Source organism: Phaethon lepturus, unplaced genomic scaffold, assembly GCF_000687285.1.
Source record: "Phaethon lepturus isolate BGI_N335 unplaced genomic scaffold, ASM68728v1 scaffold7704, whole genome shotgun sequence".
Classification (NCBI taxonomy): domain Eukaryota; kingdom Metazoa; phylum Chordata; class Aves; order Phaethontiformes; family Phaethontidae; genus Phaethon; species Phaethon lepturus.
In genome coordinates, this window is record NW_010533977.1 from 7924 (window position 1) to 27215 (window position 19292).

At 42.9% G+C, this 19292-nt stretch overlaps 1 protein-coding gene across 1 annotated transcript in view; it reads right to left on the reverse strand.

Moving 5' to 3' along the window:
* The window catches only part of LOC104619480 (kalirin-like), a gene marked incomplete at its 3' end in the record, with an annotated part of 25090 nt that extends 6247 nt beyond the window's left edge, over positions 1–18843 (reverse strand). Inside the window, exons 1-10 of the mRNA XM_010285370.1 lie at positions 18807–18843; positions 16718–17001; positions 15760–15864; positions 11633–11728; positions 9841–9971; positions 6055–6121; positions 4681–4784; positions 2170–2239; positions 1507–1593; positions 109–201 (exon numbers count right to left, since the gene is read on the reverse strand). Coding sequence (XP_010283672.1) covers positions 109–201; positions 1507–1593; positions 2170–2239; positions 4681–4784; positions 6055–6121; positions 9841–9971; positions 11633–11728; positions 15760–15864; positions 16718–17001; positions 18807–18843 — 1074 coding nt within the window. The remainder of the gene's footprint in view (positions 1–108; positions 202–1506; positions 1594–2169; positions 2240–4680; positions 4785–6054; positions 6122–9840; positions 9972–11632; positions 11729–15759; positions 15865–16717; positions 17002–18806) is intronic.
* Between the last annotated feature and the right edge of the window lie 449 nt (positions 18844–19292).

Sequence of the window (19292 nt, forward strand, 5' to 3'; positions counted from 1 at the left end):
TAATTTGACAAAGTTATTCCTCAGTTAAAACTAGGGCTGATTTAAAATAACAGCATCTAATGCAAGATGCAGACTATAGTTTAGGCCAAAATGCATCTTTCCACTCACCTTGAGAAGAAGCTGATATTTAGTTATTCTTTGAATGGGTTTGATCAGAAAGTCACTGATGGTTAGCCGTTGGCTTATTTCCTGTTGAACCTCCTAAAAATTGAGGATTAATAACAATTGCAAACAATCACAGAGTAAGACAGAGAACAAGATAAAAGGTCTCAGCAGAGACTTATTTCCACAGAAAGTTGGTCTGTTCTTAATCTTTTGTTTGCAAGAGGGAATTTTAGAGGATTTAAAAATCTGGCAATATCCTATTTAGGTAGGGGCTGGGTAAAAGTCGTGACCAGGCTGGAAGGCATTGGAAAGCCCAAAATCCCTTCCCTCTTTGAGCTGACCGAGCAGGGCTGAAAGGTCTAGAGACCATTCTTTCCACCGCAGCGGGGATTACCTCGCAAACAAGTCCTGCAGAGCCTGCCTCATGCCCTTGGGTGAAACGAAACATCTTTCCTTTGTTAATCAAGCTTCTTTCACATTAATATCTAAATGTGTCTAGTCACAAAGGTTTCTTGAAACAAACTTATTGGGAATTTATGAGGCACTGCCCAGCTCCAACAACTTTTACCTTCTCCCCTGTTTGTAGACTACAGATTCACAGAATCACTAAGGTTGGAAAGGACCTTCAAGATCATCAAGTCCAACCATTAATCCAGCACCACCATGTCCCCTAAACCATGTCCTGAAGCGCCACATCCACACGTTTTTTGAACACTTCCAGAGATGGCGACTCCACCCCCTCCCTGGGCAGCCTGTTCCAATGCTTGACCACCCTCTCGGTGAAGAAATTTTTCTTAATATCCAGTCTAAACCTCCCCTGGCGCAACTTGAGGCCATTTCTTCTTGTCCTATCACTAGTTACTTGGGGGAAGAGACCAGCGCCCTTTCAGGTAGCTGTAGAGAGCGATAAGGTCTCCCCTCAGCCTCCTCTTCTCCAGACTGAACAACCCCAGTTCCCTCAGCCGCTCCTCATAAGACTTGTGCTCCAGACCCCTCACCAGCTTTGTTGCCCTTCTCTAGACACGCTCCAGCACCTCAGGACCCTTCTTGTAGTGAGGGGCCCAAAACTGAACACAGTATTCGAGGTGTGGCCTCACCAGTGCCGAGTACAGGGGCACAATCACTTCTTATTTTATTTTGGACAGAAATCAATGCAGTTGTGGCACTCTGAGGGCCACAGACAGTTAGTACTGGATTAAACAGTTATTAGAAATTACCAACATGAGAATTTGAAATAAATGAAATAGTAACATTTTTCCCCATAGCAGAGACCTTAGCAGCACATTCAGTATCAGAATCTTCTAGAGTTTGTTTTAGATAAACCCCACAGATCACAGAATAGTCTACTTGACTAGGACTCACAACTGTAAGTAGCAGTAATGTATAATAAGCAATGCTTACCTCGAAGTATGTCTCGTACTCAGCTACTATATATTCAGATCGTGGCTTGTTTTGGCAATATACCACGTACATGTGTAATCGCCGCTCCTGTGAAAGCAAGAGGCACAGCAGCCTGGTGAGATATTGGCTTCCATTCTGTTTTGGTATTAAAAGCTGGCAGAAAGTTGCTAAGATGTTCCGCTCGGTCTTCCTTATTTTTTGTTTAATCAAAGATTTAGTTTGCTGAAGTAGGAAAGTAAAGTAACAACTGGTTCTGTTCTCCACTGCTGCACCTTAGGTAAGGGGATGTTTCCAAGGCGGTAGCCAATTAGAGATGTCATCCCCACACTGGTAGGTCTGAAATTTGCTATAGAGTTGTGCTTTGGCTAATATCATACAAACATGTCAATTGTAGCAGTTGGCAAGTACCTGCCATAGCTATACTTTGGCAGATGTCAAAATCAATTTTGCCCCCAAAATAAGAAGTCTGCAAGAGGGCAATGATTAATGCTTTAGTTCAATACAGCTGCTCACTGAAGATGCATAACTACAGGGCTACTTTATGTTTAAATTAAGTTTAGACATGTAGAAGTATCAAGTTGGCAAAAACAGATGTTTTCAGAAAGGAGTCATCACACCCTAAATGACAATTATACTAGAGATAGGTGAGAAAATGAAACTTACATGCTTAATAAAAAGCTGTGCTAAACGGTCAGGTTCTTGAAGACATTTTTCCAGTTCAGTCAGGAAAAAGCTGAAAGAAAGGGTATCAACATTTCAGAATGCTTCTTTAGGTCATCCCAGCAGCAAACTAGATATATCTGTGCAATTTTAGCTACAGTATTCAATAGTAAATGAAAAGGTAAGCTTGGCTTCAGCCCTTAATGGTGGGATTTCTAAAACTTTAGATGAGGGCTGTGAAATGTGGAGGTCTTGTCTTGCAAACTATCTGCTCTTCTTTACTATTCAATTTTTTAAAAGTGCTAATTATTATCTAATTGCAAGAGTTGCTTTCCTTCACTGAGAACTCCCAAAGTAAAACTCTTCCGTATACCAAAACACTTGTGAAAACTCAACTGAAGCTTTACCAGGAGTTCTCAGTTGCATGAGCAGATTTGGAGTACTGGTCAATGTGAAAGAGACACAGAAGTTTCCACTTGAATAAACAAATCAATATGTTTTTGCTGGTAGAGTTCTGGCATGTTCTGTTTTTCACTGTTTTTCAGTATATTACTGTTAGTCATATACTGGAGTTCATAATAGTAATAGTAATTCATAAAAAAATGTCTCTATCTTGACCTGCAGCTTTGGGGAGGTCATTCATTCTAGCTTGAAAGTCCTTACCAAGAATATACTGGGATGTCTGTAAGTGGGGTAAAAGCAGCTAAACTAAACTTTAGGAATACTAGTAGGTTTTTCTAACTAGGTAGGCAAATCCTGACAATCTCCCTTTGCACCATCTTCTTTTTCACTGCAGGAGTTCCATCTCAAATGACTCCGCAGATTTGCTCCAGTAGCCAGACTTGGTGAGAGGACATGTCTGCACGGGTCTGGTCCCAGGAAATCCCAAAACCTCAAAAGCAGGGGCATGTTGGACAGCTGTCCCAACTAAACATCCCTATCGCTACCATCAGATACAGCTGCTTCCATGACTCAATCCTCTATAAATGTTAAATTCATTTGCATTTAAATAGACTTCTTGACCCTAGATATGCAGAACAAAAAATAGGGAATCCTTCCCTATGTGTTACAGAAAACTCCTATCATCACACTTAAAGAATGAATGTCACTGTTAAAAACACTATGTTGCTGGTATCAACTTAGTATATGGTGAAGCGTTTCCTGACATTTTTTGTTTTGTGCTCACAAGGGCATCTATCAGAACATAAGGACAGACCCAGGCCATGAGATAAGCACCTGTGGGACACATGATGGGAAGGATACCGTATTTCCTGGGTGAGGGAAATGTCCAGAGCTGAAAGAAGATCCAGCCCAGTGTCCATTGTTCAAGTCTGCACATGCACACCCAAATTCTAGTTTAGCTAGAGCTGTAGAGTATTTCTAAGTGGCAGAGTTGAAATGATGACCATATTGTCCATAAGCAAGACATTGCTGTTCATAAAATTGCAGCAGAAATGGCCCAGGGTTTGAAATAAGCCTCATATTTCCAGGAGCTTTTCAAAAGCTACTTGTGTATGAGTAAGATTTTCAAGGATCTGAGTTCTTAACTCAGAGTCAAAAGCATCAACTAGGCCAAAGCACACCAGAGCTTTCACATGAGAAGGATCTTGAAGGTATTTGCATTTTATCACCCTACTAGCCAAATACTACTGGTATGGTCAGCCTTCGTGATCCTATCAGCTGCATGTGAAGATGTTCATGTTGCTGGGAACCACAAGACACAGCAAGCAAACCATGACTTTCCAGCATTGTTACTGCTCATCAGTGGGATGAATTGAGCCTACAGCTGTGACCCAAGAAACACAATTATAGCAGCCTCAGTAGCTTATCTGAGGATCCAGCAAGTACCCCACAAGCAGCAACTCTCTGGGAGCCATGTTGGAACTGCTTATGAGCAGAGTTGTAGATGGACCACAGTAATATCTCCCATTGAGCCTCTTGTGGCTCCCCAGCAAGGAGTGGCAGAGCTGTTGGCAGCACAGCACTGACACAAAGCAGACTCTCATGTGCAACATTTCTCTCACACACTGACCAGCACTCCTGGCATGGTGTTTGAGCCAGCATAAAGCTGCATCTGTGATCAGAGACAACGTGACAAACACTCTCCCATGAAGCCAGGCAGTGTGAAGCTATAGTCCACCCAAGTTTTTTTCCACTGGGAAAAATGATTTTATGTAAGACCAATGCCTTGCATCATGCAGTTGTGCTGTTTTTGGCTCGGTAGACAAAGCCCTATATCAGGATCAAGTGTATCGTGAAACTGTGGCTAAAAGCACATGAATTAGAATATGTTATCAGGATTCAAGGTAGCCATGATTTGTGAAGTTATTAAGCAGCACTTACAAACCAACAGAGACCATTTAAAGCGAGGCAACGTCCTTTGGAAGTTCAGCACTGAATCACCTGCTGATGTTCAATTAAAAGGAGCTTAGATACACAGACACCATATACCCAAATCCTTTATGGATGAGCGATTAGAAAGGTGCTTAAAAAGGAACTAAACTAAAAACTTACTCTTTATGCCAGTCATAGATCTGGTGAATATTGCCAAATACAATCTTGTCTTTCCCTTTCATATCTTCAGAAACTCCTTTTTCTTCAATCCTTTTCATGAAGCCCTTTAGAATTAATGATCAGTGATTAGCAAAGGGTTCATTTGAAGAGGGAGCATAATTACACTCCATTTTTTTCAAAGAAACAAAAGTTTTTATACTGAGAACACTTAAAATACCTTTTGTACAATTTAAAACCAGAAACCCATCTAGATACTTTAAATTACACAGTTTGCTTAAAAGAAAACGTTATAGGATTTATTCTGAATATCTACAATACTTATACAAACTGTTATTAGATATCATTGAAGTGACAAGTGCAATTAGAAGATAAAAGTTAAACAAAAATAGTTATCATTCTCTTGGCTTCTCTGGTAAGAGGAAGAAGACAGACTCTGTACAGAGTTCTTCCATTCATCACCATGAGTATTTTGTGGGAGCACAAAGCCAAGCAGTAAGTTTAGAGTCACATGAGCAGGATTTTTCACACCTCCTGAGAGTTTCTTTATAAGCCTTTGGAGCACTGCAGCCCTGTCAGGTTTGCCAGTGGTGCATGATGAAACAGAAGATAACACAAAAGTCTTCAAGTCTGGAAGCTGTTGAAAATCACTGTTAGATGGGCTGATAATTCTTCTTGGACTAGCGAATGCCAAAAGTGTTGCCAAAACTACACTTGAATCACAAGTTCTGAGTCCTTGCTGGGAAAAAAAACGGACCCTGCATGTGATTTTGCTGACAGGTGGCTCCTAAGGATCAGTCAGGTCTTTAGAAGTTGAAGCTTAAAAAACCTATAACTGCTTTTGAAAAAAAGGAGAAAGGGGCAAATAAAAATAAAAGCCCTCTATTTTATCTCAAGTCTTTTTGCAAAACAATAATCCATGGGCCACACAGGCACCTCAGCACAGATCCAAACCCTGTGTCTGGAAAGGTACTCAGACACAGGACTTTAGTCCAGGTGCAAACTCAAGTAAAGTATGTGTTACCATTACTCAATATGACAGCAAGAAACACAAGAAATAGATGGTAGGAGTGTAAGTTATTCTCCACCACTGCTCTCAAGGCTGCATTAAAGCAGAAAGACTTTGTCACAAGCAGGGTAGCCAAGAAAAATCTTTGCACACTGGAGTTGAAACCTAAAATATAACATTAGTTAGATGGAAACAAAAATAGTTTCCAAAGGCATTTCTTCTTGTTTCTGTCAACATGAGAAGGGGACCATGGAAGCAGAGTGCAAAATAAAGCAGTTTGTTTCTCAGGCTGTATTTTTTGTTGCTGTCACCCTTCAGCATGGTGCTTTTTAGTGGGAAAACATTTTACAGGGTTTGCTTCAGCTCACCTCCACAACAGTGCCCAAGTCTTTGACGTAGTCTTTTTCAGTCTGTACCAGCTCATTTAAGACAAACCTGAATTAAAACAGAACATGCACATATTTGACTATATTCCTTGATGTTACTGTTTTTTCCACATACTACCCCACTTCCACTCTGGGTCACATAACACAACTCACTCTCCACTCACTTACAGCTCAGTGGAATGTAAATGACAAAACTGTCACATTTCAGGTCAGGGTAGTTTCAATTCTCTTAACCACTCTTTTTTCTACCCCCTCTTCCCCTCCACATCCCAGAATGGTGCAAGAGCAGCAGCACAACCTGTACTGTACTTTGAGCTACACCTCTCTGCTCTCCTTTCCTCCACCCTCCATGCAGCCCTCCTGATAGTGATGGAGACATGTCCTGACCCATTCTGCAGCAAGCAGGAGAAGATCTCTTGACCCAGTGCCTCTGGCTTTGCCCAAGATTCATCAATTAAGTATTAATTTGGAAGTTTCAAACATTTGGAAAACAAATCCCCTCTCCCATCATAACCAAGAGCTTAATCTTTCAGACTAGGTAATCTATGTGTGGGTGTCAAATGCTTTACACTGATTTCAGAGCTAATAATCCTGGGTAGGAGAGTCTGATGAAGGCTTGATGTTGCAAACAACAGCAAGCTAAAAAAAGCCCCTCCTTTGTAAGTCAAACTGACTAATCACATAATGTTCTTTTGAGGACAATTTCAAAAAGTTACAGCTTGCTGCAGACAGTTTGCCTCTGAATTACACCAATACATAGATTTGGCATACAACAAATAAACTCCATCTGTGCTGAAGTTCGCTAGGGCAGTAACAAGGCTTACAGGATAGAGGAGTGCTTTCATGTCTAATATCACTCTGTTCACATCAATCAGCAGACTGACCCACTTGAAATGATAGGACTGAGGGCAAGCACTGCTAAGATAAAAGCCTGGTTGATAATATCTAGAGGGAAAAAAAAAATAGTAGACTGCCATTGCAAGCAGAGACTCGGTTATGAGGGTTTACTGAGAAAATAAATCCTGCTCCCGCTGCACTCCCAACGTGTCCCTTGCACAGAGTGGAGGAGATACTTAAGACACGTGGCAGGAAGAGGTCAAACAGCTTCTTGTTCATTTGAGAGTGAAATCCAGCCCCCTTGGCAGAAGGCAGGGCTGGCAGTGGCGATGCCAGATGCTTGTGCTCTCCGAAGCACCCTGCCAAGTTGCGTGCCTGGGTAGTAAACACGCACGGGGCAAAAGGCTGTTCTTTTACAAAGCAGCAGCATGTGGCCTGAACAAGTGTGTGCTGTACAGTCCCCTCTTGCTGGCTGACCTACTGTGCCCTTGCAAAAGGCTTACCACATCCCCTCCACACAGAGAGGCATGTGGGGAGGCTACTTTTTGGCTCACACCACCTCTGCATTGCTCCCTGCAAACACAGAGAGCAGCTGAAAAGATGGGGAGAACCTCTCCTACCTGCCCACTGCTTCCCCCACACCCGGACCCATTTGGTTTGAGTTACTGCCTTGCAGTAACTTACAGATACTTATGGCCAACTCCTGCTCTAAAAATGAAGCAGCAGGCACTTGTAGTACTTAATGTTGCTGCACATGCAGGCAGCTGGGTTTGAATTAAAAATCAGTGCAGCAATCCGATATCTATGAGGTGAACAGACTAAACATGAAAATTTACACCTCTCTTAGGAACCAGAGTCTGCATCTCTACTGCTTACCTTAAACTGAGCACCAGTGATGCCCCAGCTCCCCTCTTCCTAGCAAGCAGAGAAATCAGCCTTGACCCTCTCTATTAGTTCTCTGAAGCCAACCTGACACAGGACCTTAGAGGTACTCCCAGATTTAAGGTTTCTATGATGCATGCTGCCAAAAATTCAAGTTCACTAACCTCCTCATCTGATAACATGGAGCAAGGGCAAGCAGTTGCTTGGAAGGTGCCTGCCCTGGTCACCAGCAGATATTTACTACACAGCTGTATTTAAAATGGCATGAACTGGAACAAGGATAGAGCCTCCTCGCTTCTGAATAAGCCTGAGTATCTGGATATCTTAACTCTGTATTAAATCTATAGTGCACAACGCCACTCGATGAGACTATTGCCTTATTGCCCATAGAAATGCAGCAATCAAGTCTGATGGAATAAGGGTTTCCTAACACTAAGGCTAGCTGCTGGCACGCACGTGCTGCCAGAGACACAGGAAATTACTGCCCATGCCTGTGCAAGGATTCAGCTGCTGGTTTGTGGGGAATGGGGAGTCTCAGCTCAAGTTTGGAGCTCAGCTGCCTGATATGGCTATGGAATTAGACAGAGAGAGCCGTAGAGATACCTAACACACACACAAAGGAGCTGGAGAGGAGACAGATGTCTTGTGCTGAAAGCCTCTAGCAGGTGCTCCTAAATATCCTGGTGTTCAGGAAATCTGGATAGAGGCAGCCACTAATTACATGTAACGTGCTGCCAATCCCCCTGCCAGAAGTGTCAGACACTAGAAAGCATTACTGTATCTGCGCTTGCAGTGGCACAGGTCTCTGCACTGAAACGGCAACCTGCAGTTAGATGCCAGCTATCTAATTAATGAATTGCCACCAGAGAAACCCAAGAACTTGCAATATTGAGAAGCTTTTAGGAGACAGGCGTGGGCAGAGTTATTCTCTGCGGGAAGGCTGACAGCTGTCTAGTAAAAAACTTTTCCCATTCAGAAACACGTCCAGGAGTGTCGTGTCCCCGCCTGCTGCTAAAGTTGATCCAGTCCCTCACTGTATTGCTACTCTGGCTTCCTGCAACAAACTGCAGGAGTAAATGGTGGCTTTCACAGACCTGCGACACTTTGCTCCTGCTTCCTCATCTACACTTAACTACCTCATTGTCCTCCACTGACTTGGTTTCCTTCCCTGCTTGGCATCTTTCCCAAATGGGCTGCTCTTTTTTCCACCTCTCACCTTAGCACACTCCAATGAGACCTGTATGGACCGTTACTTTTGCCATCGATGCATGATTTGATTAGAAGACTGCAGTTACCATTGCTAGTGTAAGAGGCAGTATAAAGAAAACAGCTACCTGAGCTCTCTTTCATATAATTCTTGATTCTGTTTCTCCAATACTCTGTGTCCTTCAGACTAACCATGCATTCAAGAAATGCTTTAATCATGATAAGCTTTGAAGGCACAAGTGTTATGTCTGTTACATTTATGGGAGTGTACAGATAATTTTAAAAAACAACTTCCATGAGCTGTCACCATTTCTTTCCTCTCTCATTACCATGAATATAAGGGTTTCCCAAATGAAACCTTCTCTTTGGTGGCATGTTTCCACCACAAATGCATCTGAATTCTGCCTCTTCCTTTGCTAATAGCTAAAGCAAAAAATTATTCTCTCATTCAAAAAATCCTAGTGGGATTCTCTGTTCTTTTCCTTGAAGGTAGCTAACAAGGTCAACCACCCCTTTGAGAGGTGATTTCACCTCTGGCAACGCAGTAATTACCAAGGCAAACATCTCAATACTACTTGTCTAGCAGTTCAGAGGCTTTTACAGCAAAAGATATTTGCTGTCTAGGATAAAAGCTGCACATTTTAAGGAGTGGTGTTGGACTTCCTGGGTGTGCAAGTGTTTTTACGAAGCATTTTTACAGGTTAAGAAAAAACAGAAGCAAGCAAAATGCAGTTTTACTCCCAGTTCCGTGCTCATTCACTGACTACAAAGTATTCTTTTAGGGCAGCTATATGTCCTCCTTGGGTGCATATTTCAGAAAGAAGAACCAGCGAGGCAACTTACATCCTGCCTCTCATTGCTTTGGCTTTCTGTTCCTCTTCAAGGTTTCGTGGGGGAGTCGAAGGCATCATTCCTTCATTTAAGCAGCCAGTGGCATCTTTTAAGCTTCCTCGGTACGATCCTCCTTCAAGGGTCTAAAAAACCCCAAAGAACGATAGAATGAAGATTATCCTTGAACTTCAGTATCAGTGTTACCTTCTGTTTCAAGTCAGTTCTGCAATCAACACTGCTGTCTAAAACCAAGCAGAGTATTCAGGAATACTTTCCCGCAGGACTTGGTGAAACACAACCAAACTAGTTTTAAGTTGATATAAGCCCCCCACCCCCAAAGCATTAAAACAGAGAAGATATCCTTTTGCCAGAAGGTAGAAAAAGATGTTTCGGTAGCCCCAGGATGAGAAAACTCTTCCAAATTATTTCAAAACAACCTGAAAATATCCTGGTGTCTCAATCAGAACCAGGGTTAGGCTACACGTGGTCAGTGTTTCTCTGCCAAAGATTGAATGAGAATTCTTGGTAGTGAAGTAAAACACAAAATGAAACAGAAATAGATGGGTTCATAGTAACATTCCACAATAATTAAAGTTTTCCCCAAATCCCTAGAAAGTAATTGCAATTGACATAACAGCCTGCATGCAGGGGAGAGAGAATAAAATATCCTCTGAAAATATATCTAACTGGATTAATGAAATACTTTTCAATTTGTTAGTCCCTCAACGGAATAAAACTATTTTGAGTAAATTTTCTGGGAATGTCCTTTTTGGTTTCCCATGTCACAACAAGCTCCTTCACCACTTATTCCTTATCAAGCACCCTACGAACACAGAACATCTTCATGTACCAACATCTTAAACGGAGAACATACCAAAACTGTCTGGAATAATTGGCTAGATAAAGCTGCTTGCACAGAGTTACAGTAATTCAATGATCACTGTGTGTTTTGTTGTTTTGGTTTTACTCTCGTCATCCTTCCAGTATATGTAAAGAAATGAACCTTTGTAGGCTCATCATAACCCTGCTTTAATCCTGACTTGTAATTAAGTTAAACTTGCTCAAAGCAAGCATTTACCTAAATTGAGAGATCCTGGGACATGTAGAAAAAAGGTTTAGCTTTTATATTAACATTCTGAACTGTTTCAGGGAAAATTTAAGAGAAGTCAGGATATGAAACAGGGTTTACTCCTTATCCAGCAGAGATGGGACCAAACGGGGAGAGTGCACAACATTGAAATTTTTGAACAAATTAAACCCACAGCATTTTATCACTTGTTCCGCTCCCTGTCACATAGAGTTGACAAGGCAGATTAGAAGCAACACATGAATCTTTGTAAAATTAAAGTACAGCTGTAATACTTCAAGCAGTTCTACTCTTTAGAGGGTCTTTTCACTGAAGCCAGAATACCAAACAAATTCACCTGTTGGGTAGTAAAACTCCTGTGCCTCAGAACAAGCTTTAAAACAAAACAAAACATCTCACTGCGTAAAATATTTGAAAGAATACCAACAAGCCCCCTGAAAGACTACAGTAGCTCATACCCTTCAAAGCCTGCTCCAAAAGCACCTTTTGACTTTGCAGCACGGACCCTGCATGCCAACGTGAGATGTAGGCTTCATCTGACATGGAAAGCAAAAATACTAGATACTCTACTGTGAAGCAGAGCACATAGGGTTAACAAAAGCATAGCAGGTGAAGGTGGAAAGCAAGGAAATCAGAAAAAAGAGGTAGACTTTAAAGTCCTTCCCTAGAGTCACATTAGGCCTGTTGTGTACACAGTTTTCACAACACTAAACTTACCAGCTTACTTTTGACCAACTTTTCTATTGCACTGACAAGGTCCGCAGCAGTTGGGACATCGGAGGAGCTCTGTCGAGCAGCTAGCAAAGAAGAGGACTGCAAGACACCAGGTTGCAAAGGAAAAGCAAGTTAGCAGGATGAGAAAGGAGTAGGAAACCAGCGGTCAGTGAAGCAGCTTCTGAGACAGGAGGACAAATGTGGAAGGGGAGCAGGAGGGTTAGAGGACCACATGCATGGTCAGGTGAGTGACTGCAGCCCTATCAGGCAAGCACAGAATTGCCATCCAACTCTGGCTGCACATCCCTCTGAAGCAGGTCCAAGGTTGGGAACCAGGGAACAGTGTCAAAGAACTGAAGTTCATTGAAAATGAAAATGATCCAGAAAATTGATCTTCTCACTGCCAATGTAAGAAATTATCCCCTCCCCCATACATACATATTTAATAAATGTAGTTAAGCACAAGGTAGACATGGAGTTACAGGCAATAGGGGAGGGAGGCAGGGGGGAACAAATCATTCCCCCTCCCTTCCCCACAGATGAATTGTAACTCCAAATGAACTCAAATGACACCTCCCATTCATGCAACCTCATCCATCCAAAATGGATGGACATCAATCCATCTCTTCCCTCTCCTCTCTGCAGTAAGTGGAGAGAAAACACCCCTACATATCTCATCTATCCTAGGTGCCTGGTACAGGAGGGCAGAAACACTCTTTGGAGATGCCCATTTTTCCCTACTGGCATTATTTAGAATATTTTCAGTCTCGCTTCTCTATGTCTGTCTGTTGGTCACAGGTATTCCATTTTAGGTGCCTGACATCATGTAACGTCTTTGCACGTCTCCATGCTCAGGTAGCCACAACTAGTATGTGCTGATCATTACAAACCTCCAGAAACACCGAGACCTCATCAATGTTCTACCCAAGCATCCCCCATGGTGCTGCAAAGAGTGGCCTCGGTGTGAAATATTCACTTTTAGTTTAAGGTTTTTGCTCTGTACGGGCCTCTTCACCCCTTGGTCTTTGCCCTAAGAAATCTCACTTTGAAAACCCAAACTCATGTGATAGCTATGGTAATTGGTATTTATTAGCTTGCCTGTGTGTACATTTCTTCTCAATGAAATACAAGCACTGACTAAAACTACAAGCCCTTTGCAAACCTGGTTTTGGCAGGCTGACACGGGCTAAAGCATGGCTCAATTTTTATAAATGCTGCATTAAAATTATTAAAAAGCTTATTCATGTCTCAGCTGCTTAATAAAGGCCTTCTGGAGAGCACATATTTCAGTGAAACCACCGTGTAGGTGCCAGTGAACATGCATCTGAGTTTAAATAGTGCTGTGGAGTGGAAATGTGATGGCAGGAATTAGGCAGCTGGCCACCTCCTTCAGCAGCCCTTTGGCAAGGTTGGTCATGTTGAGTGACACAGCCCCAGGAGGAGAAAAAAAAGGCAAAGGACACCAATCCCAACCAGAAGCCTTGTGACAGAGCAGAAGCTGAACAGCCTGCCACTCCTCATCACCTCACCTTTCACAAATAATACATCTAATCAACAGTTCTAATTACAACAACAAAAACTACAGGTAATCAAGCTGGTAATTGAAGAATTAGGTTGGTAATGCAGGAACCTCATACAAATGTAAAAGCTCAGACAGCCTGTTTCACCTGCAATGCAGACAGACATGTCTAGGAAAAAAAAGACTGAAAATAGGGACTTTGAAGAGGGACTGGACAAATACATAGACGGTAACGGTCAAACAAAACCATTCTAGCAGGAGGAGTCTAATTTTTGGAGGCACTAAACAGCTGTTGCTCTCAATTCCTTTAACTGAAATTGCTCAATATCTCTGAAAAGTAAATAACTGCAGGATTTTGAAGGGAGCATGGAAACATTTGCTGCCTACAAGTCTTTCAGGGAAAAATAAAACTCTTCTGTGATTGATGAGAGGGTCTGCTTTGTATGGGGCAAATTGAAAAATGGTATTTCTATTTCTCAGGAAGTAAATTATTAATTTCTTATATGAAGATACCTTGCAATTTGCCTTTATAAGAGCCTCCAGAAGTAGCAAGGCATGATTATTGCTGCCTTGCAGATAGGCTCAGGGAACGGTGCTGCACCCCGCAGCGTGCAGACATCACAGAATCACGGAATCATTAAGGTTGGAAAAGACCTTTGAGATCATCATGTCCAACCGACAACCACCATCCTCTGCACTAAACCGTGTCCTGACCTACCCTTGTTACTTCCCCACGCTGCTGCTGGTCCAACCTAAGCCTGTGCCTGTAAGCAGTAGTAGGACATGAGCAGGGACCTCTGCCCAAATTAACACTGTTGAAGAGCTCTTGGGTCCAGCACCACTCAAGCATTACTAATGTGGTACTCCTGTGCCAGGGAATTCAGGAGCCATGTTTGTGAGGTTAAGATTTTCCCCCATGACAAAAAGTGAGTAGGGGGAGAAAAAGAGAGAGAAAAAGGGTTTCAGATGCATCTTGCCCTATTTAATCTTCTGTTTAGGAGCGGGTGAAGAAACAGGATACCAAAACGCTCTATAAAGCTTAGACATCTGGAGCAGAAAACAGTTTAGTTCCACAACATTGGCACTGTCAGAAATGTATTTAAGGAATACTGAAATCACATGGCATGTTAAAAATCAAAAGTAGTGACCCAACTAAAGCAGTTTTGTTTTTCTTTCAAAAAAACCCAAAACAAGTCCCCCCCAAAACCAAAAAAGCAAATTAACCCCAAAACATTTAGCTTAACACCATAGGGAAAAAGCCAGGAGCAACTGCTATTGTGCTGGGCACAGATCCACCATGGCTCTGCTTCACTGACCTTTCTCCTCTGCCCCTCGCCAGACAGCCAGCAGCACACGCAGCACTCAAAGGGCAAGAGTCCACAACTCCAGCTGCTTCCTTCTGGACTTGCTGCCACCACAATGTCATAACATTTCCTGACAGATTAGCAGCAAGCCCCCGAATCCTTTCTTCCATCATTCTGCTCCTTTGCACCCTTCTCTCTCTGTATTTCCAAACTCCTTCCTGAACCTTCCCCAAGAACTTTCTGGGTTGTTGTTTTTCCTGACAATTTATTAATCTCCCCTATCCTTGCTTCTTTGCACGCAGTAATTACAATCAGGGGATAGAAATACAGAAGTGGCAGTGCTAAAAACAGATGCCAGCAGGAAAGCAGGAAACAGCTAAACAGAAGGATGGATTTCTACAACGGAGAACACAGCACCAGGAAAGGGTGGGGGAGGACACATGCAGACAGGACCCACACTGACTGGGAATGCAAACCACCGTCGTAGCCATATCCACAGATTCTCACCCCAAGTCCAAGAGAGCAACTGAAGGACTCTGCAAGCCACTGCACCATCTACTGCAGCAAATTTGGACTCAACATTCAAGAGACGCTAGTGAACAGCAGAGAACTACCACCACCAGCATGGTGCACAAAGATGGGCAGACCAAAGCCTTTCCCACCCTCCTGACAGGGACTTCAGACACCTTGTGGGCTTCTGAACTAACTGGAGCTGATGGACCATTCAGTGATGATCAGCCACATATGCTGAAAATGCCAAACGATGGCACTGGGTAGGCTTTTCCATCTTCAAGTTTCAAAGCACTTTAAAATGGAGAGTGGATGGTGGGGCACAGACTGACAACATTCCTGAACCCGGTCACACAAAGTCTGAGTGGAGAGCCCAAGCTATCTAACCCTTGGTAAATGTGGTATTTGTGGACTCAAGCAGAGTCCAGCATCTGTCCTACTTTTCAGGTCCAGGCTGCCATCAAATACCATTTCTGCTGCTACTGCCACACACCAACGGCACTTTTAAAACAGATGTGGAGAACATGCATTATCAGACTGAATTGAATTTCTGACTACACACAACATGAGCACACGATCTACCTGTCATGAAATGGGATGCCAGGGCTAAATTGCTTATCCAGCACTATTTGTAAATCCAGTTGGTGAAAGGTACTAGATTATGATTTGCACATAGGAGTCTCTCGTAACCACAAGTGTAGGCCCTGGATACTAGAAGACCACTACAAAACCACTGTGAAATGGCTATGTGAGAAATGCACTCAAACAGCAAAATGATATGGTAGGGGAGGCCTTACCATCTCATCTTGGGCTGGATCATTGTCAAAAATCTTCATAGGAGGAGGAAGAGGTGTGTGAGACTCTTCATCTGGTTCATCTTCTCCCCAACCCTTCTTGCTCTTCTGAAGAAAAGTTAAATATAATTAGAACCAGGGATGGGCTTCTTTTCTCTTTTTAGATATCTGAGCTCTACCACTAGGCTTTGAGTCCGTTAATACTAATACTGGCTCAATATTGCGTTGGGTGGAGAGAACTGCAGGTAATGCTAAGTATTGTGGAAGAGAAACAATAAAGACATAAGCTTTTGCCGGTTAATCCTGGTGCATTCTAAGAGTTACAGAAATACAGTTTATCAGTCACCCAAGCAGGTAAGGCAGTTACAGCTGTCTGTGTGCTGATGGAAAAGTATTCTTTAATTTAAATGAGAACATCTCAATGTACAGTTTCTAAAATGAATTTGTCTATTTGTGTTCAGTTAGTATCTTCTCCATTTTTGGCTTATAAGTCCTTATTCACTTTATCAGGAAAGAGCCATTCTCGGAAAGAACATGCCTGCAGAGAAACTGCAGCTACAAATAGGTAGCAAATTTAACAGAAACATGGCTATTTCTCTGAGTGTTTTCTTTCAATAAGGAATTACACTGTCATGAGATGATATGAACCTCAGCACAAAGGGATAACAGCTGCTCAAGAATAACTTCATTTCTATCCTTGACAGCTTTCTAATAGGCTATTAAAAAAATCTAGTCCAAGGACAATAATATATGTAGACTTTGAAATGCTGTTCCCTATATATTCCACTGTTCTTTGGACGACAACGCTGTTTGCAACACAGCTTCAATCAATGCAATTTAACATATGATTTGCTGTTCCCTCTAGACCCTAAGGGAACTGCATTTACTCAAGCGTAAATCACACACCACAGAAAAGACTATCAGAGATATGATCTTTCCTGCAACAAACACCAACACACACCTCATCTGCGCTGTCTCCTTGAGGAGTGGTTTCATCTCCGGTCTTTGGTGAGCCGAGGTCAAAGCTCTTCCTGCCATCTCGCACCTTCTTTTGTTTCTTGATGTTGCTCTCAGTCTTCCCGCTGTTCAGCCGGCGCACAGGACTAGTCAACCATTTCTTCAGGGTGTTGGTTGAGCGCTTGGGGCCAGGAGAACTCTGGATTGAGTTGAGGGATGGCTGAGGTTGCAAATTGGCCACTGAATCAGACTTGCCCCCGTTGTCATTGGAAGAGACTGAATATGCATCTGGAAGAAAACAACACAGGTGAGAGATCATACCAGTAACTCCTCTATTTCCTAGTGCACAACAAGCGCTTGGCAGTCCTAAGCATGAAAATACAATCTGCCTTAATACAGGTTTTGTGACCTATGGACATTGTGTAAACTTTACTGCACAGCAGAGAGAGGAGGCGTATGCCCTGCAACCGGCATTTTTTACAATCTTACACACTTCTTTCATTTCCTACCACACTATCTGTCCTTAAGAAAGATCGCAGACAGCAAAGTTACCTAGTTTTTGATGAAAGCCTGAAATTCATGCTAAGTGCTGAATTCCTCAGCTTCTTCCCACAGATTTCATTGTGAATTGCCAGGAAGAAAATAAGCACAAAAAGCAGATAACTACAGAAGACCTGAGAGGCACCAATGCTTTGTCAGGTTCCAATTCCATAAATGTTTCTCAGCTGTTTCCAGACCCTACTGACATTACTGTTAGACTACTTATTAACTTTTGAAGGTTATTTGAAGCACCGTAAAATTACCTCCTTTGCCCCTGAAAGCAATTTGTCAGAAGACTTCACACCTTCCCTAGAACTAAGAAACTGGAATGAACAATTACAAAAGATGACAAATTGTTGAAACCAAAGGAAACTCCCAAGAAGAAGATACAGGGCAGGCTTAAAATCAAAAAAAGATTTCCATTATACCCAAACTGATGTGTATCCAACCGCAATTACCAATACACACCTTCAGACTAGCTCCTTAGAAATGGGTGCAACCTCCCTTACTCCCCCCAAAAGCAACACACCAAAGCCATGCCAATGTCAGTAAGTCTTCAAAATCAAAGCAAACAAGCTGCTTGAAGATTTCTCAATTGCCTTTCACCTTTCTGAAACCAGGCAAGGCAACTCCCTCCCCAGGAGCAATCAGGGACTGAGATTTTTAATCCCACACAGTTTAAGATGAATTTTTTTTTTACAGAATTCAGAAATTGTCACAGTCCTGTAAGGCACATCTCAGAGTGTACATCAGAAAGCAGTCACCTGATGTTATTAAACATTTTAGATGGTTATCTTTTAATCTTTTATCTGCCCCAGCAGAAGACAAAAACATAACACATGAAAATAGCCTGGTACATCCACATATTCTCAGTTCAGCAATAAATATCATTAGAGATACTGGGTAGTACACATGCTGAAGGAGAGCTACTCTCCCAGAAAATCATTACCTATATTGTTTCAGAAGCCAGTTCCTGCTACCTGCTATCTCCTGCCTGGCTTGGCAGAGCTGCTGCTCACAGCCAGCTATGCACTGAGCAGAGATTGCAGCCTACCTTGTCTGCCAGCTTGTTAAATGCAGACCCTGAGAGTTATAATATTTTATAATTATAGACAGCCTCAGTCAGAAGTTGAACCAACAACTTATTACATACCTGAGGTCAAAAGTTAGGTTTTTAGACAGTTTTTCCATATGGGAAATAATCATAACAAGCTAGAGGGAGTCAAAGTTCATCTCCCAAACAGGAAGAAAATCCAAGTCATCTGTCTTCTGACGACAGGAGTGAGTGTCAGAGGGGCTGGGAGGAGGACGCATCCCAGGTGGAGCTGCTGGGTTTTTTCTGACGTTCCTCTGTCAGAGCAAAGTAGCAGTCATCTCAAAAAGGCCTGGGTTTAGCCAGCTCCTGTTGATGTTATTTCATGCACATGAAGTGGCACTAAATCAACTAGCGCAAGATAGTATTTGTCAGTGGCCAGCTTATCTTCCACTCAATAGGCTTTAGATAGTCTCCTCTCGCAGGCTCCACGTGATGCTCTGGGAGTTCATCAGCGCACCTTGCGTCAGCAACTTCCAGGGTTTCGTGATGGCCATTTTGATTTTGCAAGTGCTGTTGCCCCTCCGTCCCCCAGCAGCACCGGCAGCCCCGCAGGTGGTGGGGGAAGCACGAGGGCTCCTCGCCAAGGGGCTGTGCTGAGCGGGGTGCCCTCAGGTGCCCACGCTCCCACTGCCGGTGTGCGGGGAGCCGGGCTGCAGTCACGGGAGGAGAAATGCTGGCAGCGATCGCTCCGTGGGGGCTGCCACTGTCAGGGATGATGGGGGTCAGGGATGATGTGGGGCAAGCAGCTGTATCATGGACTCACTGCTTTTGCTCGGGCCTGGGCATGGTGGGACGTTGAGGAGAACAAAGGACAAGCTGGTCTTCCCGCATCTCGGCTGATTAATGTACAGAGAGCTTTTTACTACAGCTTGGAAGTAACACAGTCCAACCCCTACCTCCAGTCGACGGCACCTTGCCAATTTAACTTTTAGTAAGGGAAGGG